We start from the raw sequence: 27,769 nt of genomic DNA on the forward strand, positions 1-27,769 counted from the left end.
TTATTTATTTATTTATTTATTTATTTATTACCAGGGCGTTGAGTAAGGGGTGCCAGCAAAGGCATGTACAACCAGTAAATGTGCGAAATGTGCCGAAAGCCAAAAAGTACGCGCAAGAACTAAATATGTATAAATTAGCATCATATATAATCACCAAACAACTTAAAAGATGCAATTCATGGCACGTAGCAATTGGGAAAGTGTACAATATGTGTAACTGACATTGGCAAAGAATTGGGCATAATGAATGGGGAAAGCCAGAGCAGCGCTTACAGAAAGTGTGGACAGTTCGTTCAGATAGGTCTGAACAAACAAAAATAAAGCACGAAAAGATCAGTGGGCAAATGTGTTTACAAAAGAATTTTCGCGGAGCACTATAAATGCGATATGCATACAAGAACGAAGCAGGGGGCTTAAAATTATCGACTGAAATGCAAGGGTAATTTGTTGCGGAAGGAAACTGGGTCAGTGTCAAATACAAAGTTATCGGGAAGATCATTCCACAACGTGATGGCTCGAGGCAATGCGGGTGCGTTAAGAGAGTTTGTTTTACCGTACATGCGCGAGAAACTAAGCCGGTTGTGTAGTCTAGTTGATAAGTAGGAGGGTCGTTCAATTGGAAGTCTGGTCATTTTAGTGCTATTTACGTATTTATAAAAGAGGCATAACAGATAAATATTGTGGCGAGTGGATAATAGCTGAAGTGAGTAATCCCTTTTAAGTTGTGTTACGCTGCAGTGGAAATAATCGTTACGAGACATGAATCGGACGGTCCTATTTTGAACTGCCTCCATCATGTTGGTTGGTAGTTTTGGTGGGGGGACCAGATTGGGGGGGGGGGGGGGGCGAATTCGAGTTGAGAGCGAAAAGTTTTGTGAGCTAGTTTGAGGACGTTAGCGGGAGAGTAATGCAGGCTACGGCGTAGGTATCCAAGTTATCTCGAGGCATTTGCGCAGATATTAATGATGTGAGAGGACCATGAAAAAGTTTGTGTGAAGTTTACGCCCAAATATTTGTATGTGGAAACATGCGAGCGCACTTCGTTATTTGCACGGTAAGAAAAAATGGAGGGGTGATGCATACGGCTAAGTGAGATGACATAATGATCGTTAACGTTTTTGATAGGACGGTAGATTATGCAGTCGTCGGCAAATATTCTAATGAATGATGTAATGCCATGTGCCAAGTGGTTAATAAAGATAAATAGCAGTGGAGCGAGCACGCTGCCTTGCGGCACCCAGGAAATTACATCATACATTGGCGACGAATCGTTATCGATGACAGTGAATTGTTGCCGGAGAGAAAGAAAATTTCGCAGCCAGGATAAGGTTAGTGAGTCTAATTGAAGAGCAGATAGTTTCCAGATAAGGCGGCAGGGGGGCACATGGTCAAACGCTTTTGAAAAGTCGAGAAAAATACAGTCTGCTTGAAGGTTATTATTCATGTTCGAGTGAAGGTCAGTCGTGAATTGTAGCAGTTGCGTACCACATGACGAACCTTTTTCTAAACCCATGTGGGTTGCGGAAAAAGAACAGGTTAGACTCAAGATTGTAAATGTGGGAAGCGATAATGTGTTCTAAAAGTTTGCAGCGAATCGATGTGAGATTGGACGGCAATTTTGGGATAGATGTTTGTCTCCTGATTTGAACAATGGGGTAACTTTGGCAATTTTCCCAGTCGTCAGGTGCCTTCCCAGACTCTAAATATTGTTGAAAAATATAACACAGAATTTTACTTTAATCATAATCCGGCACGTTAGGTAATGTGGATTGGTCATCCCGAGTAAACATTGATGCAAAAAAGGGAAAAAGCAGAACAACACTGGCTGTCAGAAAGAGGTTCGGGATTTTCATCGTGTAAAATAATGCGGTTAGCATCACGGTTTCGAGATATTTCATGCCAGAATTTTTTTGGATTAGTTTTTAGAAGGGTACCCAGGTCTTAAAAATATTTAAGTTTAGCAGAACGCATAGCAGCGCAGTACGCAACTAAGCACTACTTATACTTCTCCCACGCACTGGCTGTGCGCTTTCGGTAGAGACTTTTTTTAACATGAAAGTGTTTTATTCGTCGATGCATGAAGATTTCGCTGACGTCATATCCGTCACGGAAGTGACGCCAGTACAACGAAGCAAGCGGCCTGTAAAGGGTGCACCCCTGCACACAGGGTCTTCTTGAGGGGAAGCAACCTTTATTACTAAAGAGTACGTTATGCTTAGGGTTGCTCGTTTTTGTGTTTTATATTAAAACACGAAAGTGTTTCATGCCGCGATACCACAAGATTTCACTGACGTCATATCCGTCCCGGAAATGACGCAGTACACCTCTGCCTAAGCGACCCGCCAGAAGGACGTCGCTCGCCATGCACACCCATAAGACAGCCGCCGACCCGCAAATCATGCTCAGCTGTAGATTTCGCTGCATATTTCACTTTCGTGTTTTACTGATTCCTGTGACAGAGGAACCAACCACAGTTTTTTTTTTACTTCTTAACTGGCTAAGTGAATTAGAGAACCAGGCTTTCGATTTGTCATTGGATATCGAAATGAATGGAATGTATTTATCAATCAAGATTGTCATTTTGTCACGGAGAATCCAGTTGTCGTGAACCGAACGATTACTAAACGAGGGCAAGAGTACCTGGCTAAAGAATATTTCAAGTTCATTGTTGATTTCGGCATAGTTGGCTATTGTAGGCGCGATTTTTTTTTTTTGTAGTTTTGCCGGGAAAAGTTACAGGAAGATCAAGGGCTACTTCAGTAAGTCTGTGGTCGCTAAGACCTTCTCGGTAAAGGACTTCCACGACAGCATCAGGTGCTGAGGTCGGTATTAAATCTAAGATATTGTTTCCACGGGCGGGTTTATCGCAGGTTACAGTGGATGCTGCATGGTGGCGCCATTGCGCACGCCAAGGAAAACGTACGTTTAAAGAAACGCACTTTGTTACTCGCTTTATTGCTACATGTCTAATTAGCATGCTCAAATTACTCATGTCGGCTCAAGAAATATCTATAAAACACGTTTCTAAGTCTAAGGTCGCAACGGATTCTTTAGGTCCATTTCTATTCAGACAGAAGCATGGATCCGCTGTGCTGTTAGGTGTGTGGGCGCGTGTCGCCTCCCAGAAGCCCGGGGTTCGATTCCCAAATTCACATTTACCAAATTTTTGTTTGAACTCGATTATTTCACTTTGTAGGATCTTCCCTGAGACATTCTGCATATTCCTGAGCATTCTTTAAACTTTGTTTTAATTCTTTGAGCTGTGGGTCTTTTTATAGGCCACCTCTTCGCCACAAAGAGAAAGAAAGTAAAGGAGAAAGAGGTACCTCGCATACCGGACGCACCACAAAAAATGTGCCGGAAATAGCGTCATTTTAAGGAGGTCTACGGAGACTATCGTTTACAGCTACGGCGGCTAAATCTGGCTGAATGCCAAAGACAAATTTCACGGCGCTTTATCCAAATGGAAGTGCAGGTAGAGGACTGGGTTAGGATAGGTGCTCGCGTGGAGACGCCGCCAGATGAGCACTTGTCGTAACCCAAGCGTCTACAGGCACTTCCATTCGAAAATACACGGTGGCGGGTCCTAACATTGACCTGAGCTTGCAAGCTTGGCTCACATGCTATGGGAATGCCCCATTATACAGAGACACGACTTCAGAAATTCAAACGGCCCATTTACTATTCCTAGTATGAAGCGACGTGAGAACGCGTGCTACGCATCGAAAACAATGACATCGAACCGTGGGTTGTCCAAAGGGCCGAAGACGCCGCCAGGAGCCAAGGCGTCGTCTAGGGCGCCACAGGCGGGAATAGACCTTTGGATCTAATAAATTAATTTGCTCCTCCCTCTCCCGACAGAGCTACGGTTGCGAACGAAATTTGCGGCGGAGAAGGCGAGTACGGCTTATTTTTAACAGATTTCGCAGCTATCCCATTTAAACTATCCCATTTAATTGTATTGGAGGTAAATCTTGACAACTAATTAAACTGCAGATATTCGGAGTCCTGAGAACTATTTTAGGGTGTTCATGCCTAAGCCGACTCCTTGCACTAGGCAAAGTATCCGTTTCGTGCGATGGTTTTACTAGGTTCCTGAGAGGTCGTACTTTTGGGTGAGAAAGTTGGGGATGCCAGTCAGTGGGCGGAGTTCACAGCGCGTGTGTATGCGACTATACCTTTAGGCATGTGAATTTCGGCGTACGCGTGCATGCGCGTAGAGGAGAAAGAAGCAATATGCTCACCCACATGATGAATAACACGGTCAGCGAAGGACGACAGACACTGCAGGTGAACTTCGAATGAATGTGGCTGTCTGTGCCGTTCGCAAGCATAATAGGAGCCAAAATTGTATTTGCAGTCCTGGCGGTGGGTTTCTATAGATGGTATTCGTTGAAAAGTTTAGCGGTCAATTTCTTCGCTTGGCAACACTGGAAACGGCAACAGACATGGCCGATGCGCCACGCGGACATGGACAAGTACCGCCATCCCACGGAGCCCGACGTAACGAGTGACGCCGCACTCACACGGTTGCATGGAGGAGAAGAGGGGTGCCTGATCTGCGGGCCGTGCGCACAACGTCGCCTAGCAACAGACGCTTGGCCACAGATATGGCGGCGCGCGCTTGGTTGCCTGCATGCATTCCACGCAATTGAATACTGGCCATATTTAAGTACCAGAATACCGCCGCAGCAAATTCATCACTGAATATTTCGTCCATATCGTGTGGCTCCCATATTAACGGGATCCATTCTGTGTAAATTAGGTATCATCATGGTCTACAAGTACACTGTTTCTGTCATTCGAGTGCCATAGCGCTGATGAGACCGCGGAAAACTAATCACGTTAGCTTGGCCTATTTGCTGGCAACGGGGGCAAGGTTTCGGTGGTCTTGTCTGTGGATTTCTTGGTCAGTGACGGAAGGACGCAAAAATGTCGGCTTTATCTCCCGGTCATGATACGAAGTTGTTTGGTTTAAGGCAAACTTCGTGCCGAGCACTTGGACCTTTGCTGCTGATTTTAAAACCAAGTCGGGCGCGACAGCAAACTTTTCAACTGGCTGTACGGAACGGAAGGGGGGGGGGGGGGAAGGGGGGGCAAGATGGTCAGATAATACAAATCAGGCTTCTGTGCCCAGAATGCTGTCTCTTGAAATTTAACGCACAAGCAAATGTGAGGGGAAATCGCAACACTTGACTGCAATTTAATCATAATATCGCTTTTGTGTACCATATTAACATCTGCGGTTTATTCTTTTGACTGCGCTGCAAAAAGTTCAGAATGGCTTAGATGCTTGGATGGACGAAAGTGCTGGCAAGTTCTCTGTACAAGAGATCAACGCAGCACTCCTCAATACATATCTCCAGATAAGATCTGTCCGTAGCATTGCTGTCAAATGATAACCGTCCCCATGGTCATCTTACCCCCCACGGCAGCTTCTTTTTTGGAAGGGGCCAAAGCAAAAACTACGTTTGTAAGTATTTCGCCGGACGTCTAACATCCGAATGTTTACGGACTAAAATAATTTTCTTCTCTTCTCTGTGAAGAGCTTCATATCCCAGAGGTCCTGTCCTCGACTGGGTGAATTCTTGTGTATATTCGCCATCTTGACCAAAAGCATTTTCTGATTGGCTATCAGTTGTGCCACGTGCTTCCGGCTGGCAAAATGGGTGTGCTTGAATTCGCAATTTTTACGCTTCATCACATTTGTGGGTACCAGTTTCCCAGGACAGCCTTTTTTTTTTTACTTCCAATTGAATCTTTTGTTACTGGAAGCAAAAGAAGTAGAAAGTAGAAAGTGGGTGGCACGGACGCATACTTGAGCTATCATGGCCGCTTGTACATAGATCCCATCGCCCTGTGCCAATGTCGCGTAAATACCACACTTCGCCATCAACCATTGTTCGTCTCTTTTGTCGTGCCGCCACGTAACAATGTGCATGGTTAGCGCTAAAATAAACTAAGCAGAAGACACCGAAGAGGACGATTTTCTTTTCGGTCTCTTCCACAAAAATATCGCGCGCGTGGTTCCAATTCTCTCTTAGTGACTGGTCGCAATGTCGTGATGTATTTTAAATCTTTGGCTGGAATGATTCCGTTACATGTTTTCATCTTTTGTTTGCCCAAAGGTGACGTGGGTTTGCTATCATAAAAAGCCATTTTTGGTCGCCATTGCCCGAAACACGCCAAAAAACTTCACGAGCCTTCGGCGCCGTGATTCTTCGCATATGTGCAGCGGCCACGGTTTCGCACGACGAGATGTTGAAAACTACTTCCCTGCCACATATAATTGTGACTTCTCGGTCAGTAACAGGTAAACAGAAAAGAAGAACGAGTGTTTTGTTTTCACGAGTAGCAATAAAATCGCAGTTAAAGTGTTTTGGTGTAGCGGGACTCACAGGAGGCAATACACACCACTCCGCTATAAATAGTCCAACGCGCTGCATTCGTCCGTGCCCCTTCTAGTAAGCTTATGCGTCACATGATCGAAAACCAGAGGAAAATAAAAAATGGAGCGAAGATTTTAATCATTAGCGCGATGAGAAGTGAGTTCATCGGCTGCGTCAGTAATTTTATGTTATCGAGCGAAGCGTTTCGCTGTCAGTACCCCACCACAGAAGCGAAAGTCAATGAACCAGGGCTAAACCACGTTAGTAAGATCGGTCAAGGAATAGATGAAAAATGAATGACAATGTCTCGTTGATAAACAACAAATGCGTGTGATATTCGCACACATATCGCTCGCACTTCTGCCAGCGTTACTAGACTCCTTTAGGAGAATAACGCGAATTTGAACTAAAACTTGCGTTTATTTTATTAACGTGAACTTCAATCGTTATTTTCAAATACGTATAAAGTATTTTCACGTCGTATGCGCGTAATATATCACTGCGGCGTGATTTCTCTAAAGTAAGCGCCAGATAACACGGCGTTTTGTCAGGCCTTTACGAGCACACGTCGCCTATCGCTTGCGTAAAACAAACACGGCGATTAAAGGGGGAAAAAATCCTGAAGTCTAAAATAGGACTTCATGAGCAGTTTGGTAGAAACTGCAATCGAAACTCTAATAGAGACTTTGAAGTTTGTAGAATTAGCCGTCTGGGCTTGACGAGGTTTCGCGTAATCTCTGTCACTGTTCAGCCTTAGGGGCCCTTGCGCCCCTGAAAATACACATTGTACTTATACTAAACGAATGACAGTAACTATGTACACATTTACACCATTCGACGTAGTTGCACCATGCATTGAATGGTTTACCATGTGTGCATTTCCACCTGTCAACTTGAAGTATACCTACATCGCCACCGGGTCCCCAAACGTAAAGCGGAAGCTCACATTTCAGTCACTTCAGGACACAGCCAGCAAAGCGCTCTTAGCCATGCACATCCCGCGCGTACACCGTCGCACGATAACAATCTTTATTTCCTACTTTTATCTCCTGCCGCATCGTCCATCCCCTCTTCCTCGGCGGCGGGCAAACGCGCAGCTCGTGATTTAACTGACCCGACGTTTTCCGCCAGTTTAATACGCAAGGCAGCCTGTACAAGGCGTCCGTCCGCGCGCCTGTAACACGGAACACGCCTTAACTGCCGATAGAGACCGGCGCGCGCGTGCTCGCTTGTTCTACGCTGAAGAGCGGGAGCCCCATCAAACCGGATAAATTACGAAATCTAGGCCAAGAACAAAAGCTGCCGGGCAAGATAAGCCGGAAATGATTTCCGCCCGGTCCTCCTCTTTTCTTTTTTTCCCTTGCCTGTTTTGTCACGTCCTTTTTTTTTTTCTTCTTCCTCGAAATTTTGCTTTGCTCGCTGGCGCCTACTGAACTAGAATCGTAGCGCTAGCACTGCATACTACTAACAGAGTTCGGACCACCGCGCTCTCCGTACGTAGGGGATCGGGAGAGAGATAAGTGCAGTAATGACTGCATCGGGAACGTTTAAATGCACGGCAGCGACCCGGTGTACTGCCTACACGTAGTTAGCCGGAACCGTGAGAATGTAGGCTATACATGCGTTGCACACCTTGTTTACCAACATACAAGATTGCACCCTCGCCTTCCCCGTTCCTTCTCGGACTGCGCGGGTAGAGAGCATTAGCTTCCTGAACCTACTTTTGTTGCGAGTGGATATTACACGATTTTCCCCAACCCTCAAATCAATACAACCAACAACAAATATCACTAAACGGTAAAATTTCGACACCTCAAAAATAAAACTGCCATTTTTTTGTAGGTAAATTAAGCATGCATCACATACGCTCTTTAGGCGAATCTAATTTGAAACGCGACTTGTCACAGCGATTTCTGGAAAGGAGACGCCGCATGTCGTGCACGTCAAACGTGTTTCTTAAACGTAATGAGCGTGGCGCGAGAACGTGCTCTTTAGACTATCATGTTTGTAGCTTGCAGGCAGTCCGAGGTCTTGAAGACGTGGTGTTGAATTCCGCTGCTGCGCGCACACGGCAGGGATGCAGTAACGGGGAAAAAAACAGTAAAACGGTATGCGCGTGTTACTACTTCCGTAGGTATCTATATATAATCTTCGCCAGAGAACGTGTTCGATGCCAGGCTCTGGCGAAAATCTGCCGTGAGTGCGTCGCGAGAACACTCATCCTAAGCTCAGTCGATCTCCACAGTACCCACTGTACGGTGGCGCTGCCGAGGGCTTGAATGGCGCGCAAATTCGAGGACGCGGTATTTCACACCAGGGGCGGAATTCTTAAATAGCTTTGTCCATTTCATGTCCGCTTTAAAACTGTCCATTTCGGTCCAGCCATGATTGGCCAATGGAAGATGACCGTATGTGACGCAGCACAAGCAAGGCGACATCATTGGTCAGAGTCCTCGCAAGCGGAATTGCCTCATAACTGCAACGGACGCAAAAAGAACATTTTAGAAACGAACTCAACTCTGACTTCCGCCCCATGACTCCTCTAACCGAGCCACCACCATGGTTTCGTGGCCCGCTCCCTAGGTTTAAAAGGCAAAACCGGATGCAGATGGAGTGCGACGAAAAGCTCAACAGAGCGGGTTTAATGAGGGGCGCAAGGGGTCTTGCGTATAAACGAATGGCACGCACGTGGAGAGACGTGTCGTCATGGTCCGTCTTTGGGAGCGGTATTCGTACGCTTATGTTCTTGTTCTCATGCCGGTGCCTTCGAAAGAGAAATTACCCCCCCCCCCCCTTACCATCTCCTTCGCCGATGCCATGCGTTGGCGCGTAATGTCTAAACTTCTACTGTCCAATAAATCTTTCATGCAGGGACACGTGCCATCTCGGAGTTAGTGGCGACAATTACCCACGATTGTTGCTGCGAGTTCTAACGGAAAGGAAGGCCTGTTGTCAGCGGGAGAAAAGGGGGCGTGCAGTAGGGGGACGCCGTCTTGAAGAGTCACTTATATAAATCATGTAGACCGTGGCTAAATTGAAAAGGACGTAGAATGGGGCTAGTTGATGTTTCATATTGAATTGCGCTACGTATACAAAGACAAATAGGACGCTAACAGGACTGGGACGAGGCGTCTCGTCCCAGTCGTGTTGGCGTCCTATTTCTCTTCGTATACGTAGCGCAATTCAATATGAAACGGCTAAATTGTCCGTACTAGGCTGTTTTTTTTTTTGTGACATCAATGGTAACGTTGCAGACAGTGTCGTATGACAGGGATGTGCGGTGTCCTGTTTGAGGGGAAGCGAATGCGAGAATATGTGGGGTAGGGCCAGATGGGGAGGTAACAGATGGGACGTGAGAAGGGAGGGAGGGATTCTGTGGATAACACCCACGGACAATTCCTGGTGAGCGCAGCCCTCACAGGTGACGAGGATGACATAATGATATGAAACGATGAGATCCTAACACGTTGTTAAAAAATGTTAAAAGAACTACGTGCTAGATAATTAAGGAAACTGTTGCTGAATTTGTGTTAAATCTAAAGCGTAGAAACGGGTTTAGAAATAAACCGACACACATGGCGAGTCCATGGTAGTTCAAGAGGATTGCCCATAAACTTCGAAAACCTTATTAGTGCTGGGAAAAGGGCCCAGACAGACTTCTCCCCCTGTCCTCGGACTTTGCATTGCCGCGGTCTGTGTTCCCGCGAAAATATGTTAGAATTGTCGACTGCCAATACAAAGCACGCATTTCGTAAAGGGCAAAAGCTGTATTGCGCACGCGCAAACGACCCGCCAGGTGTTACTAAATATGTAGCTTGTACGGCATCCCGCGAACAACTGCATCCGTCCCACATAAACGCGCGAAGATGTTGGCTTCGAGTAAATCTTACATAATAAGCCCGGATACATGTCAACGCCCGAGTGCGTCATCAGTAAGCAGCAATCAATTGTCACATCAGAAAAGGTATGGAAGCGTGTTTGTTAGACCCAAGCATGCGTAATCGAAGTTTGTAAAAGCCCAAGTTCATATCAACGAAAAGCAGCACGGTGAAGTCGCTTGTGTGTGCTTCACAAGCTCTCCATTCTGCTCATTACGCTGTTCCCCTTACCCGGAATACCTCCCGCAAGAAAGGCACACAAGCAGACACAACGTGTGCGGGGCAGACGAAGTCGGCTTCTTTGGCATGCACGCGAGGTGTGCGAGTGGGCTGCTTTCGTTGTCGGCCTCACCCGTCAGCACGGTTCCGTGATGTCAGGTGCTCGCAAGAGAGAAGGGGGTCTTTAACCCGGCTCATACTGTTGTGACAGCCGCTCTTCACGAGGCCGTTGCTCTGCGCTGCGCTTTGCTAAGCATTTTTGCTCGCAAAGCCGGTTCGCGATTTAAGGAGTGGGAAAACGTACACAAACTGTTACTACTTTCATGAACAAGTGAAGGGGTGGTTCGTGTGCGAAGTCGGGGCGGGCAGGCTCATGCTAGTGGGTCGCTCGCGTTCGTGAGAAACCAGCGCTGTGTATAGTCATACATATACAAGCCAAAATGTCGTAAGCTGTCAGCTGACTCCTATACCAAAGCTGTGGCAGTAAATAGCGATGATAACAGAACACGTTGTATAAAATTCTTTTGTGTTCACTCAGCTATCACACCTGCATCCTTACGGCATCCACTTTCTACACATACGCTAACTAGTGATTGAACATCACCCGGCTTCGCTCGTGTCACCTGTTTCCGCTGCTTCAAAGGCGCGGATATAGTCAAGCGCATGCGTCTTCGACCCTTGATACATACCCGTAGGCATCTGAATTCGTCTTTAATTAACTTGCACCAAGGCCCTAGAGCGCCAGGCCTTAACGCGCGTGGGGGAGACGAGCCCTCGTTCGCGGAAGTGTGTTCGCAGGAAAAGAAAACGGGCCACGCACCAGACAGTCGTCGGGCGCAGTTGATGCACTTCAAACTCACCTGACCAAGTAGAGGAGCAGTGACTTGGAAGGCGGCAGGGAGCCGGCCGCGGCCCAGTCCACGCGCCCGATGCTCTCGCAGCGATGCATGGTCGACCAGCTGCTGACGGTATCGGCGACGGCTTCTTCAGTGGCGGCGCAGACCGGAACTGTTTCCGTGCCGGGGCCCGAGGCGGCGGCGGCGGCTGTGCGGCAAAGCGCCCGCGGTCGGTGGCGACAGCCCGCAGAGCAGCCTCCTTTCCCGGCCGAACCCGGCTGATCATGCAGGCCGGTCTCGCAGCCGCAACCACCCGCTGCTGGGCTGCCCAGGCCACGCATCCTCACTGCGAGCAACGGGGCGTGGGCAGAGGAGGGAAGCGTTGTGGCTTCTGGGGCGCTCATTCACATTCGCGGCAGCACTGCCGGCTCGGTTCACGCATACGGGGACCAATTACGCGGGCGGCGTGCCCCAGGGTGCCATGCTGGGTCCGCTGCCCTTCAATAGCACGTATCGGCTTTAACTGACGAGTGATCGATGTGGGAAAGATTCGGCACGCCCATCAACAGGCTCGAAAGGGGCCCGTGACACGCTGCATGGGACCCGGCTGGAATCGACCCCAACGGGATCACTGTCTATCTTTGTTACTTTGTTTGTTTGTTAGATTAGTCCTGCATGGGTGAGTCATAATGCGTCATCCGTCCCTGCGGCTCAAAAGCCAAGGCTGTCCTCCCACTCGGATACCTCTCTCTCTCCCACTACTCCCCCCCCCCCCCCCTCTCTCTCTCTCTCTCTCTCTCTCTCTCTCTCTCTCTCTCTCTCTCTCTCTCTCTCTCTCTCTCTCTCTCTCTCTCTCTCTCTCTCTCTCGCTCATTTACACGACCCCGCCTGTTAAATTACTGGCTGCAGCAGCCGATGCAGAGGAAATAGGAAATCTCATTTATGTCGCTTGATTAACGGCAGAAAAATTAATCCAGTGTTGTAAATCTAGACTCCTTTTCGCCGCATGACGCTTGAAAGCCGAAGTGGGGTCTCGCTAGTAAAACCACGAATTTCTGTTTGCATGCACCGACATTGTTCCCCTCGGTGAGTGTAACCATGCTTCATATAGCTTTTTTTTTGCATTTTTGGGAGTTTCAACTAAGAATGCGGCTATGCCCGCTACGTCGCACATGGTCAAATCAATCTTCGCTCCTCTTGACATGAGCGTATCGAAGTAGTTCTCAAGTTTACTTAACCCCAATACTCGAAAATCTGTATGCCCGTATACGTCTCGGCCCTTCTCGCAACTTTTCGTGCTTATTGAATCCTTTGTTTGGGCGTACCAAAAAACAAGGGGGGGGGGTCAAGGGTTCAAGGTTAAATCCTTTATGAATCGAGCCTATTTCCTTCCATTTGTAAATCATCTTAGGTATTCCAGCAACGGGTACAACACAATACGAGCACCAGAAGTAAATAAAGGGACAATCGAGTTCTGCCTGATGACGTACGCAGTTCCGCCTTGCTGACAATCGAAGAAGCGGTATCAACAACCCATAACTGCATGTAAATCACATAACCTTTCGGTAGTTCTGGAGTAGCTCTGTATTCGGTAGCTCTGGAGTTTTAGCTGGAAGGAAAAATTATAGACTGCTTACATGAGGGCATACAAAAGCATTTCGAGCAAGGCCGCGTTTACGTGGCTGCGACAGAAGCACATCACAGCAAGCTCAGCGTGCCATTTACATGACGTCGGCCCGACAGAAACTGAGCTCGCCATGTAAATACGGCCTATGTCTAATGACATGTCTGTCGGGATTATGTCACCATTTGTTGCACAATGTCTCCGTCATCAGAGGGATGTATGTCTGGCACGTAATTTTCGCGCCGCAACGACGGTTGCAGGGTTGTCGGCTGGCGGTGGTTTTGGTTGCCGGCAGCGTTTTCATCTTTGTTCTCCATGCGCCATATTTTTGTGTTTCCCTGCACCTTCTATTGAGGCGTATTTCCGTGGGTGATCGCACTTCCCATCTGCCGTTGAGAAATGAATGAATATGCTTTATTATAAAGGAGGCACGAAGCCCTTTGGGGGCAAGGAGGTACCCCTAAAGTTCATTGTGGGATCATACGTCCTTTCGAGGGCGCCTTCGTTCTAGTGTGCCGCCTAAAAAAAACATGGCCAGGCCCGCTCTATACTTCTTTATAGAGACCATGGTCTCTATAAAGCAGTTTAGAGCAGTATAAAGCAATAGGCCAATACGCACTAGAGAGTGCACTCTCTTGTGCGTATCGGCCTATTGCTCCGAGTAAGGATGCGTTACTCCGGAGTAGCTGTAAAGGCGTGTGAGCGTCAGATGGCAGTGGCCATTTATCAAGCAGGGCGGCTCTGCCCTTGTCAAATTTTGGACAGTGTCAGATTAGATGGTACATGTTAGGCATTGCAGCCTGTCCACAAAAGGCACACGTGGGTGCCGATGTAAGGGAAGTGGCACCGTTGTACTATTTTCATCTTACGTCAGGAGTATGTGCCGCGTTTGCGTAGGCCTTGTTAATAATAATTTCGTCTTGCCATCTGAGGGGGATTCCAGCAGGCAGGAAGCCCTGAGGGGTAATGTCTTGCGGTCGCTAACGGCTTTCTTGTTGCAAGCGTTGGCGCTGCAAATACAATTTCACTGGCGTAGGCACAGGCGGGGGGTTGGAAATCAGGGAAGGAAAGGTTAGGAGGCACTCCCATGCAGCTTCGTGGGCTTGCTGATTTCTCTGCTCCAACCGTGTGACCAGGTGTCCACGCAGGTCGAACGATCGTGCCTTGTTGTTTGAGTGTCTGTATTAGTGCTATAATGTTACTGGCAGTTGCATTGTGTGTGTAGGCCTTGTTGAGCTCGTGTAACGCTGTATCAGAGTCCGTAATTAGTCGGAACTTGGCGACGTTAGTTGGGGCAGAGTGTTGCAGTTGTTGAAGCGCCCCGAGTATTCAAACGAGTTCAGCTTCTTTGGCGAGGCCGTAGGGGTGCGCAATTCGGCAGCGGACATTGAGGGCGTACTTTGCTGCATCTGCAATTATCATGTTCAAACTGACCATGCAGACCTCGATAGATGTCTCTAAAACATGTCTGTAAGTCGAAGGCCACGACGCATCCTTTGGTTGGAGTCAAGGGCCCGCCACGATGCGCGCTTGACTCCCAAAACACTGGCCCCGTGTCTGAATTTCTGACCCTAATTGTCCGATTTTTTTATTGTTACTGTTATTTTCCTTGCGCACTCTTTTTTTTTTTTTGAAGCCCCATGGCTCAGTCCCACCGTACGCCGGGTATTCACGTATTGGGGTTCTTAATGATTTCGCATTAATAAACGGACAGGATACAGGCACACCACCTTACTGGGAACTCCCCGCGTGGGGTTAGCCACCTTGCCACAATGCATTCGCAATGCCGATAACTGTGAAACAGAACGAAAAGAGAAAATAAAGAAAGAAAGACCCCTCTAACGGTACACAGGCCGACCGCAGCCACCACAGCGCATGCATACGAACGAGCAAGGAACTTCAGCTCCCAGCGACACGGAGTGTGTGAAACCACGCCTCAAAGGTTCGTTTTTACTTCTGTGAGCTTCGCTACGTGCCTGATAAAGTGGCGACTTTCGCTGCGCATGTAAGGCGTAGTTCACACGTGCGGACAGATCGTGCGGGGACGAGTTATGAGGCCGGAGTACGAACAAACTTTTTTTTGTTTTATCTCAGCAACCCGTGCCAGTAGGCACCGCCCTGGAAAGCGTAATGTAGACCTTGAAACACGGCTGAACGTACGTGATCCCTGAGAAACTGCTACGCCGCGAGAAGGCGAATTTATTCAATGAAGCGGATTTCTTCGATATGCGAGTACTCGGACGTTGCCTCCTACATCCTTGTACCTATTTCATGCCAGTTGAGTTTAAGACGAGAAAGATGTGTGGAAGATTTAGCACACCTAATACGGTCCTAATGAATGAGTTTAAAGAAACGGGTTGGAAGCTTTCTTAACAGTCTCTAAGGGGAGGCAGGGGGACACGGCTTTCTTGTACAATGGCAGCATATCGTAAAAAGCTGCATGTTAAACTGCAGAAACAAATATTTTATAACGTCAGTTACCGGGGAGTATGATAGTTCGTTACGAATTCCTCGGTTTAACGAATAAATTTCGGTTTTTGGAAACTTCACCCTTTCACAAACTTGCACGGCTAAGGAAGGAAAGTAACTGGCTTGTACAATTTAGTGATCTTTCGATCTAAAGTTGATTTACTTATTTATAAGTGCCCAACAACAAAGCCAACCCTCGTATACAGTGGTGCACTATGTACATGGTTTAGTTATGGGGATAGGTAGGTGTTAAAATATAAGCGAAGACAGGTACATGTCGAGGTTGAAGAGAAATAAAAAAATAAGTAGAGGCAATAGAGCGTTTTAGCATTGTGGATATCGTACGGTGCCCTAGCGGGGGCGGGCACGGGAACTTGACTTTCGCATGCACGCGCCGGCACGTGGCCACAGAACGAACGCGCACATGCGCAGTCGAGTCCCGGTACCCGCCGCCGCTAGAGTAGCGTATACGCTACCTGCTATGCTAAAAGACAAGTAACAAGACAGGCTACGGTAATTAAATATGTACAAAAGTTCGGATAGGGATAAAAAATTATACATTCATGTGTACGTTCCCGGAGAAGCGAAGCATGTTTGAGTACAAGAAAATTAACACAGTGGCAAGCTGATAACAACAGATACACAGGCAAGAATCAGCTCATATTACAGGAATACAAGTGCAATGCGAAGTATGTTTTTTTTTATATAGAGAGAGAGTATGAAACACAACAAGTGCAGTGAAAGGGCTTCAATAAAGAATTATAGCTTTTTAACACAGCGCCTCGATATCAAAACGTTAACAAAAAAAATAAGCCTGGATTCGAATGCTTCGCAAGATGCTTCAAGTCAAGCCACGAGACACCCGCTACGTTGACGCCGCCAAATATGCCGATAAACCAGCCTTCGCAATTTCAACAGTAGACCACCAAGGAATTGAATTGAATTCCGCAACAGTAATTGGCAACGACTCCACAACTGCAGAAAAAATCGCAATAGCCCTCGCAGCCACTACATCTCAAGGCATTATCACCATAGTCACAGATTCGGAAGCTGCCTGTCGCCATTACGCCGCCGGTCACATAGCTCCCTTAGCCCTCCGCATCCTACAGTCCATCCCTAACCCTCCTTACCTCTACATTCTCTGGACCCCGGGACATGAGTCTCTGGAGGGGAATGAGGCGGCTCATGCTGCCGCCCGCGCGCATATCTACCGGGCGTTCCCCTCCAACACTCCAGCATCACCGTCGGAAGTCCACCATTCTGCACCTCAAAAATTCAAAGACATCCTCGAACATTACCGCCTCGAACGCCGCATCTTTCCCCCACACCACGAAAAGTTGACTAAGGAAGAATTCCACCACCTACCGCCGCCTTCAAACCAACACCTACCCGCACGGCACCCTCCTCCACGCCATTCATCCCACCTCCTACTCCGCCACCTGCAAGTACTGTCCCTAACACTGCACACTCTACCGTATGATTTGGGCGTGCTCCCACACACCATCCCTCCCCCGAATTCCCTCCCCCAACCATGAGCAGTGGGAAGGCATGCTAGCCAGCCCGGACCCCGGCGGTCAGCTTCGGCTGGTTGAAAGGGCCCGCCTGGTAGCGATCGCCGAGGGACTTCTTGACTGAGAAGACTGAGAAGACTGCCACTACTACAAAAACTAATATAGAAATAAAGTTTATTCCTCCTCCTCCTCCTCCTGGAGAATTCAAGAATGATGCGCTGTATGATTGTTAAAAACTGCACTCCGAGGATACGTTATCTTCAGCTTCGACATAAAAGCAAATTTGAAGACGGCGAGGAAATGGTGCCACTCGAAGGCGGTCAGATTTTGTCAAGTGACGCGGGCAATCAAATTAATGATGTATTCATTTAAATATGCAAAGTATAATTGCTCGTGATGAGCCTTGTTTAAAGACTGTCCACGTGAAGAAAATTGAGAACCGTGTAACGTTGAGAAGCTATTCGTGAGATTAAACGCTGCTGACCACAAACGAAGAGGCGATGTACTACTAGCGACAGTTTCATATTGCTGAAGTGAAGTCGAGTTTCAGAATAACCAGGGCTCGATAGAGTGGGACAAAACATAAATGCTCCGCGCCTGTCTCTCTCGTTTCGCGCAAAATGGCGCCAAGAATGCGAAAACAAGAATTTGTAAGGACGTGCGACAGCTGAAAAGAGTCTTAATTGGCGTCCAAATTTACACCGTAGCCGCGCGTCTCGGCAACTCGTTTCACATTTTTAGGATAAAGCAAGTAGGTGAATAGGAATTAAGAAGTTTTGAGAATGTGGGTGATGACCGACGTAGTTTAATGATTTAGGGCCAAATGGCGTCAACATCCTCTTGGAGGTTACAGCGATCTTCCAGTGATAGTGTGCGGTAAATTTTCGTATTGTTGGCAAACTGCACTACATAGTAATGTTTGATCGCGAGTTGAATGTCATAACAAATAAATTGAACAGAAGTAGAACGAGTATTAAGCCTTGCGGCGGTACCCCGCACAGCGCTGCGCAAAAGTAAAACTGGGCACCGCCATGTGGAACTCAGTTCTGACTTTTAGGTATACCTATATAGCGAACCATTCCTGAAATGTGTGCGACAAACTATACGCAGACAGCCTATGTATCAATAAGTCATTATTTGCCATTTCAAACGACTTGCTGAGATCAGGGTGAGTGCGTCCCCTTGCTGACGTGCGAGAACATGGCTCCTGACGTCCTTTAGTAAACAGGTCAGACTATAGGTTCCACGGATCGTGCTGGCATAAAGCCGTACGTGCTAATTACCTGTCTGAATTTGTTCATTATTTGGTGAAAAATGACTTTTCGAATACCTTTGAAAAAGCGCTCAAGAGCGAAATGGGTCTGTGGTTTCCGAATACACCCGTGTTTCCAGACTTAAAATGAGCAAAAAGAGCACTCGTTTAGAAAAAAAAACAACAAAAACGTGGGAAATCGTAGCTCTGGAGCTGAGACATTGTAGCTGTGGCCAATCAAGTGTGTTAATATTTATAAATCATCCTATAGTGTGAATCTTGATCAGCCAACTTGGTGATGATAGCAGAAGTAGACACGCGTGACCCGACAGCACACAAGATTGTCAGAACATCCTGTTATGTTAATGCGTACGACATGCGCCATAGAGTTTCTTACAATATACACTAGAGAGGAATCTGGCGCTAGCGTCTATGCGGCTCACATCAAGGCCGTCTGCGTCGTCATGGGGCGCCATTATGTCATGCGCTTGCCTTAGTTTCATCATTGGCTTGGATTGAAACGTTTAGTGGTCGCAAATTTAAACAAAGTGCCACAAAAATGCGAAGAATAGTGTGCAATTATGTAAGTGGAAAATAAAAACAGGCTGTTTTAAAACTAAGGGAAAAGGAAGTAAAGCGTATTTTTGCCGGAACAGTTGTGTCTGCTATTCCGCAGGCCAAGGTTGTAGCTACGAACAATGTCAATATTTGGGGGGAAACTCATTATAGACTATGATTTTATTAATTTTACCATTATTTTAAATCATAAGTTGTTTGAAGAATTTGGAAAGTTTTTTGAGCGTGCCTGTTGCCTTCGTGGTGAACCGGTGCACCGACCGCCAGCTAGTTTAACAAGAAAGAAGAAAATGTGGCGTTAAACAGTCGTGGATGATGACAGATAGGACGCATACAAGCGGCCGTATCTGTCGTATCTTGTCTTCGTCGAAGTACGTTTTGTTTTTTCTTTTCGTCGGCTACAAATTTCGCGGCGGCATATTACCCGCTCAGTCATACGTCCTTCGGCTGCGGCATGAGCAACGTCAGGTGCGATCACGCACTGCCTGCTTTTTCACCGAACACGGCTACCACAGAACAAGGATTATTTCGGCTTCCTTGTAGCTCGTAAACGTGTTAATGCATAGTGAAAAAAGCAAATCCCAAAAACCGCTTAAGAATCCAATTGTCATGCCAAGCCCACGCCAAAAAGGGGGGGTCTTCCCATGAACCCCCTCGACGACATGGCTTACGAGGCGCAGTTTCCTCTCTAGTATACTAAGAAACTCTATGACATGCACGTCCTACGTGCACGTCGTACATGCACGTACGACGTGCAAGTGCCGACATGTGCACGCGCCGTGCGTATGACGCCTAGGATGCTGCGATTCTAACAGAACCAAAGTACGGAAACTGCATGCCGTATGTGCGAACCACTGCGTACAATTGAAAAACCCAACGCAAGTTCGATGCCATGTTTCGTGTAATGTCACTGCCCTTAACGTCAGCTGACGAGCGTAAAAGTGAGGATTTTATTAGGCGTATGCTTTCAGGTAGCTTCAGCACGCGTGTTGGAGCCCGCTTTTTGTTGTCTTAAGGCTTAGTATGGTGAAACTTAACTTTTGCAACGCATGCGCTGAATGCCGGAGGACGCAGTTCCTTACGCTGACAAAGCCTGGCTGTTACTTCGCCGCGCCATTAATGTCGTGTGGCGTTATTTTCAGACCCTATCAACTGTCGTTCAGTTCCTGTTGTTCCTTTCGATGCAAAGCATGAGCGTTTTATTAGGCGCATGCTTTCAGGCAGCTTCAGTGCACGTGTTCGAGCACGCCTTTCGCTGCCCTGACGCTGGTGTTTAGGTCAGGTACTGCGGCGATGCCTCGCTGCTCCTTCTGCGGGCCACTAATCTAGTGGGACTTTATTTAGATTTGATTGATTGATTGATTGTTTGTAGGGTTTAACGCGCCGACGCAACGCAGGCGATGAGGTGCGCCGTAGTGCAGGGCTCCGGATAAATTTTGACCACCTGGGGATCTCAACGTGCGCCGAAATCTCGAACACACGGACGTTTTGGGGGACTTTATTTCCACGGCTTCCTGAACTGCTGCTCAGTTCGTGTTGTTCCTTAAGTATTTGTTAACTATGTTGGTTGAAAATCCGGGATCCATGGCACACGAAAAGGCTGACGGACGGCACACAATATGGCTGACTGCTCAAAGGATAAGAATCGGGTTAATAAGCGCTCATAATGACGCTAAATTACTAAGGAAACTCTTGTAAATAAACAAAGTAACTAACTGAGTTTGAAAATAAAATCTGCAGGAATTCAGATAATTAGCATTCTTATTTCGCTTGCCTAGAGTGTGAGTGTTTAAAGCCAAATATGGCTATGAGTAGCAAAATACGTTGGATTATTTTGTTCTTTTAAAGTTTTATTTCGTTTCTTTTCGCCAATAATGTAAATTTATACCATTATAGCGATTAAGTGCCTTTACTTTGCTAGTTATGTTTTTTTTTCTTCCGAATATTCAAGGCGTACAACGGGTGAAAGTTGGCCCGCTTAGGCTATTTTTTATTCGTATTTCGAACGTTTTTATTGCTGGCTTTTTTTCGTTAATTCTTCGAAATTAGCGATCAGCATTATAAGCTCTGAGCAGTGGGAGACTGTGCTGCTCAGCTCGGACCCGGGAGGGCAGGTCCGTCACGTCCAGATGGCCGAGGCCGCCGCCAGGGAAGGATTCCTGGCTGCCGACTGATGGGGAGGGGGGCTCTCATCAAACCTCCCTTCCCTGACTCCCCACTATGGGCAAATAAATGTTGTCACTCACTCACTCGTTTTGGGGGAAGATGTATAAGACGTATATTTCTGATTTTGTCAGATAGGTTTTGTGAAGGCTTCATTTTACCTATTTCTCAATTTTTTTTTTTTTCAACATTCTGTCCGACAAATTATCTCCATTCAGGCTATTATAACGATTAAAGGCGGTCCGCAATTTTGTGGAAATTTCAGCGTTAAGTGGTTCGCCATTTTAACTATTCTTTTGTCCGTAATTTGAATGCTTTTTTTTTTGCGGAATTCTTCGTTTATTCTTCGGTTTTGGGGGGAGATGTATAAAATGCATATTTTTTTATTTTGTCAGATCACCCTTACGAAAGTGTTATTTTTCTGTTGGTTTATTTAAATTCTGTTAGACCAATTATCTCCGTTTATTCTATTATAACGATTACATAGGTTACTTCAGCCAAATGTGCATTTTTTTTTAATGCAGGGCGTTACACGGTCCTGGCTGGGGGGTATGCAAATAATGAAACGCATTAAAAAATAAGCTGGGTAAATTCTGGGCTGGGCAGGATTCGAACCAGTGTCCTCCGGACTCGAGACGTGTATGGTAGCCGGGATTACCACACACTTACGCTGTTTTTTTTTTTGTTTGTTTGTTTTTTACATCCTTACGCTGTAGCTGACTGAAGGTGCCGCCTCGTCATCGCACCGGCTGTTCCTCCGGGCGGCGGAAAGAGTTCCTTCTAGATTACTGCATTACTGCATTACATTGCCAGATTACTGGTTCTAGATTACTGCAGGGACAAGAAAAAAACCAGGTGAGTAAGACACTCCCGAGCATTAACCGCCATTTCCTTCCTAAACGCCCCCGCGCGTTGAGGTCTGGGTCCGTCGCTTGGGCGCAGTGATACCCCCCCCCCACTGTCGTTCCTAGCTTCTACCGGAGTATAGGGAATTGGTTGGGGCCTTCGACTTAGATGTTACGCTAGTGACGTGTACTCGCTACTACAAGAGAAATTTGAGCACGGCAATCGCCCAAGTGATAATGAGGCATTTAAATACGTTCCCGCACCCAGGGTAGGGCTAGCAAAGGTGACTGGACAAGCGTATAGTTACCGAAAAAGGAAGGAAACGTCGCAAAGGAAAAAGAATGGTGATGGTAACGAGAGAACGTACAGGCGCAACACTGGACACGTATACAACTGCACGTGTCGCGCAATTAACGTGTATAGATTTAACGCGCTGCCTTCCACGAGGCACTTGTACAAGTCCCTTTGGTGCGGTGCACTCGGCAATGGACTCTGAACCGCCTACGTCAAAAGCACGGAGCAAGAATAAGATAGGAGGCGAAACTAGGCTTCCTAGCGCGGCCAGATAATGTCACAAGCGCTCGTCGTACGTTAAGCTAGCGTCATCAGCCGCGGGTGAAGAAACTGCGCGGCCGCCGCAATCGGCATTGCACTGCTCAGCCGCGGAATAAGTGCGGCCGCTATCACTTCGTCCATCAGGTGACGCTACCCTCTCCTCCGCCGTCGCAGCTACGAAGCTTTGCAGTCCGCCTTGGTTTTCATTGGCAATTGGCCAAAACGGCAATTGGCCGTTTCGCCTCCTATATATTCTTGCTCCGTGGTCAAAAGTAAGTGTGAAACAGGGCGGCGCACACAATACCGGCATGTCCTTTCCACCGTTCAACACTAAAATGCTTTCGCGTTCCCTGCATCGTAGGGAGTGCTTAGGTTTGAATATTGTGTTTTTCGCATTATGACACTTTCGCGCTGTTTATTAACGGCACCGTAGAAAACAACCTGCCCGTGCGAGCGCATTACTGAGAGTTGCAGCGTGCGCGCAACTACGGCGCACCTCATAGCCCAGGTTAAACCACACAATCAATCAATCAATCAATCAATCAATCAATCAATCAATCAATCAATCAATCAATCAATCAATCAATCAATCCATCAATCAATCAATCCATCAATCAATCAATTCGTTACGTCGAAAAACCAGCGCAGTCACAATTGAGAACTGGTACAAGAATCACTGACGGCGCAAAGAAAATTGAGCTGAAAAGAAAAAAATGGGCGCGTATCTCCTCCTTTCTTTGCAAATGTCCACGAAAGAAGATAGTCGACTAGCGCCCCTGCCATGTAAATGCCTCCCTTCTCTTTCCAGCTCACCTTTCATGCAGTTCCCTTCCCGTATCGTTCCTCCTAAAATAACACGCTAGAGGTTTTCTGAAGTCCATTTAAATTTATTGCATTCCACTGCTCCAAGTCGGGCGCCTCGATGCCAGCGCTGCCGTACGGTGGAGACGAGCGCGAATCGAGGTACCCAACTACAACGTTTATAGAACCACGTTGCCCTACTCCACGAGCCTTCCAAGCGGAACGCGGAATCTATCTAGTGGAACCTTTCGTTGCAGTTGCCGTTTGATTTCTTAAACGCCGCGGGCGAAAGCAGACGACGGTTTTCTGCAGTTAATGTAGTATTTCATTTGATATCGCAAAATACCAAGCATCCATAATTTTCTTAATAAAGGAACACTGCAAATATCACTTATGTATTTATTGTCTGCCTTATATTTGCGCAATATCTTGTTCTTGTTCAACAATGTTGAGAAGTATGAACATCAATTGACACCGGACTTAGATGTTTGGATTTGGCTTTGGGTTTATAAAACTATTGCGCAGCTTCCGTTTCGCTTTGGCCGGGTGGCTGAATCGAGTCACAGACAGACAGACAGACAGACATACAGACAGACCAAAACTGCGTTTAATTAGACTGTCGTCTTTAAAACGGATAAATTCGGGTTCGGATTGGTAACGAATTTAGAGCCTCTGGAAGGCGAAATCAGCAGGCGTCGTCAACGCACGCCAATGAGGCTCAATGGCTCCACCTAAAGGTGGCCGCAGCGAATGCGTTGTAGCCTTGGACTTAGAAACGTGCATTAGAGACATGTACTGAGGTCTACATAAGTAATCTGAGCGTGCTAGTTGCAAGAGTAGCGGTTAGCTGAGCAGCAAAGTGCGTTGTTTCGGCGATGCGGACGCGGGTATGTGTTACTGCGGGTATGTGTGCGCACACGAATGCGTCACACCCCAGGAATAGATCCAACTCATTGGCAGCGGCGGGACATAAATGATAACACTTGTGAGTACTTTCTATTTGTCCTTGCCCTTTCTTCCTCAACCCTGATTGTTCAGGGCCGTAGACATCAAAGGGGCATTTGATAACGTAACACACCATGCTATCTTGCAAGGTCTTGCCTCTACCAAATGCGGCGAACGTACATTTTCCTACATCGCTTGCTTTCTGACCAACCGCACGGCAACGATAGGCATTGGGCATCTCCATTCCGACCCATTCCCAAAGGCGCCCAAGGGAACCCCACAAGGATCCGTCGTTTCACCATTGCTATTCAACTTAGCTATGAAAGATCTGCCGCCGCTCCTCGGCAATCCCCAATTTACGCCATGCACTTTACGCTGACGACGTACCTCACCTTGTGGGTCCCCACCGGCTGCACCGGCGCCCAACAAGACGCACTTCAGGAAGCAATACACGTCGCTCAAACATACCTCCGAGCTCGTGAACTGGAATGCGCCACAGAAAAATCCGCCCTGCTCACGCTCTGTGCCCCCACTTACAAAAAACAAACAGACCCAATCCCCGATCCGGAGTTAACGATCAATAACCTAGCAGTACCGACAGTCCCCCACCTCCGCATACTCGGTCTCAGCATACCCAAAAATGGAAGCGGGTCTCAAACCTTACCTGAATGAAAACGCACCTTCACACAACTAACGCACCTCGTGTGACGCATCGTCCACCGCCGCTACGGCCTTCAGGAGAAGGACACTCTGGGAATAACGCAAGCAATACTGATCAGTCGTCTGAATTACGGCACACCATACCTGGCTCTCAAATCCGTCGAAAAAGAAAAACTCAATACTTTTATCCGCCAAGCCTACAAACTCGCCCTTGGCCTACCCACCTCAACATCCACGCGCAAGTTGCTCCAACTAGGGGTACACAACACTTTGGAAGAATTGCACGAGGCTCATCGTTGTTCCCAAATCACCTGTCTCAAGCTGACACCTACCGGACGAGACACCCTTACACGCCTCGGATACCCGGTGCCGCCCAAAGAAGACCAGCTCCAACGTGTACCCCTCCACATCCGTCAACACATTTGTGTAACTCCCATACCGCGGAATATGCACCCCCTTTACAACAAAGCACGCCTCAAAGCACGGGTCGATGCAGTTACGAAGAAGCACGCAGGGAACCCTACGACACGCTACACGGGCGCCGCATGCTACACCCGCAAACCCGCCCACGCAGTCACGGTTATAGACCACCAGGGAACCGAAGTCACAGCCGCCACGATATCTACCACCTCTACAAACGCTGCTGAGGAAATCGCCGTCGCCCTAGCAGCCACAACAAACAGCGAATACGTTACAGTCATTACGGACTCGCAAGTAGCATGCCGCAACTACCAGCTCGGCCGCATATCACCCTTCGCCCTCAAAATCCTGAATGACATCCTGCAGCTTCCCGACATCCATATCGTTTGGGCCCCTGGACACGAGTCTCTCGACGGAAATGAGGCGGCACACGCCGCTTCCCGAGTACAAACCCTCCGGGCCATTTCCGAAGAGAGCCAAGACACGGAGAAGGCCCCCCGGACATTCTCGCTCACTTCAGACACGAGCGTCAGCGGTTCCCTCCACCCAACTCCCACCTTTCCAGAGCCGAAGCGACCACACTCCGTCGGCTACACAGACCAACTCCTACCCGCACTGTACCCTCCTCCACCATATCTACCCCACCCAGTATTATAGTACCTCCCATTTCTGCCCCCAGCCAGGCACCCTGTAGCATCTGGTCTGGGAGTGCCAACAATCCCCATCCCTCACACCCAATACGAACAGTGGGTGGACCGGCTGTCCAGCTCGGACTTCTCGACCCAGCGCATGCTGATAGAGAGGGCGCGAGCAGCCAGCAAGGACCAGGACATCCCGGACTAGCGGATGCCCCGGTGGTGCTCTCACCATCCTGCACCATCAAGCTCCAAATTAAAGATGTTTATTCTCTCATACTCACCCTTGCCTATATATACTTTCGTATTTTGTGTGAATAAAGCTCTCCGCTTGTGCATGCCCTCTGTGTTCTTTGTCGCATGTAAATAGTCAGTGCAGTCAAACATGGACAGTAAAGCTTCCGCATTCACTAAATCATGAGGAGGTTTTGGGTGTGTTCCTAATTTTGTGCATTGCATACTTCGATGCAAGCACTGTGAAGCACATTGCACTGACGTCACTGTGGCTGCCAAATTGGTTCAACCGTGTGCACGGTTACTGAACTTATCTCGAGCAACGCTGACAAAGCTGAGGGAAGTGCATTATAAAAGGGCACATGTGGTGACATCACAGCGCTCGCATCGAGCAACAGAGCCTAAGTGCTATATCCCTACTGACCCGCTTTTTTTTTAAATGCAGAGCACTTCTTAAACTCACGATGTCACCCGGCGTTGTCGGCGTCCGCAACAGCCGTTCCAGGTGCGCCCTCTCCCCCACTCCTCCTCTCCCGCATCACGCTACCCTCCTCGCTCTCAACAACAGGTCCGCACCCCTCCCCCTACACTATATAAAAAAACAATACTTACCGGCGCCTGGTTTCGATCCCACGACCCTGCGGGCGGAACGCAAGGTACACGGTGCTCTACCCACTGCGCCACAAAGCCCACACAGAATGGAAGGCTACGAACGCGCCTTATATCCTTGACTCATTCAAACTACGTCAAGAAGCTGCTGATACAACGCATTCACTACCTGTGGGCGGAACGCGAGGTACATGGTGCTCTTCCCACTGCGCCACAAAACCGACACAGAATGAAAGGCTACGAATGCGCCTTCTATCCTTGACTCATTCAAACTAAGTCAAGAAGCTGCTGATACAACGCATTCACTACCTGTGGGCGGAACGCGAGGTACATGGTGCTCTTCCCACTGCGCCACAAAACCGACACAGAATGAAAGGCTACGAACGCGCCTTCTATCCTTGACTCATTCAAACTGCGTCAAGAAGCTGCTGATACAACGCATTCACTACCTGTGGGCGGAACGCGAGGTACATGGTGCTCTTCCCACTGCGCCACAAAACCGACACAGAATGAAAGGCTACGAACGCGCCTTCTATCCTTGACTCATTCAAACTGCGTCAAGAAGCTGCTGATACAACGCATTCACTACCACCAACTCCCCAAACACTAAACGTTAAGGCAATACACCCACCCCCTATGCGACGCATTTACTCGAGTCCCCCTCGCGGGGAGATGGGCCCTTTTTTGCTTTTCTTACAGGGCAATGGTGAGGTAGACTAACCACTGCGTGTTTATTTTTCTTGGCCTTTGCCGCATTCTTTAGGTCCCATTCTCCCCTCCTTTTTCGTCCCTCGTCGCGCCTCGGCTTTCTTGCTCTTACCAGCAATGCCTGTGACCCTTCTTATTGGTTGAACTTATTACTTGCCTTTAGCGACACTGGCATCGCTATACATCCTCCTCCTCCTCTCTTTGTACACTTTGTACAAGGGCTTACTAATGCATAAATAAGGCTTAGTATATTTACTAAGGCCGCGTCAAGTGCACAATCCCCCCCTGTTGATTTAAATAAACGTTTATTCTCTCTCTCTCTCCCTCCGAATGTAAAAATTCTTGCCTACAATACAATAATATGCCAATCTCGGAATTCCCTCAAACAAATTAGACATTTTTATTACCGAAAAAATTCAAAAATTAGCCGTCCGTTTCA

General features: G+C 47.8%; 1 protein-coding gene across 1 annotated transcript in view; it reads right to left on the minus strand.

Annotated features, from left to right (window-relative positions):
- Positions 1-27,769, minus strand: part of Cu (NADP/NADPH phosphatase nocturnin) — a 77,851-nt gene that overhangs the window by 39,313 nt on the left and 10,769 nt on the right. Inside the window, exon 2 of the mRNA XM_077703833.1 lies at positions 11,347-11,668. Coding sequence (XP_077559959.1) covers positions 11,347-11,663 — 317 coding nt within the window. The 5' untranslated portion in view covers positions 11,664-11,668. The remainder of the gene's footprint in view (positions 1-11,346; positions 11,669-27,769) is intronic.

Source organism: Haemaphysalis longicornis, unplaced genomic scaffold, assembly GCF_048455015.1.
Source record: "Haemaphysalis longicornis isolate Haplotype H1 unplaced genomic scaffold, Haemaphysalis longicornis Haplotype H1 scaffold_3, whole genome shotgun sequence".
Classification (NCBI taxonomy): Eukaryota; Metazoa; Arthropoda; class Arachnida; order Ixodida; family Ixodidae; genus Haemaphysalis; species Haemaphysalis longicornis.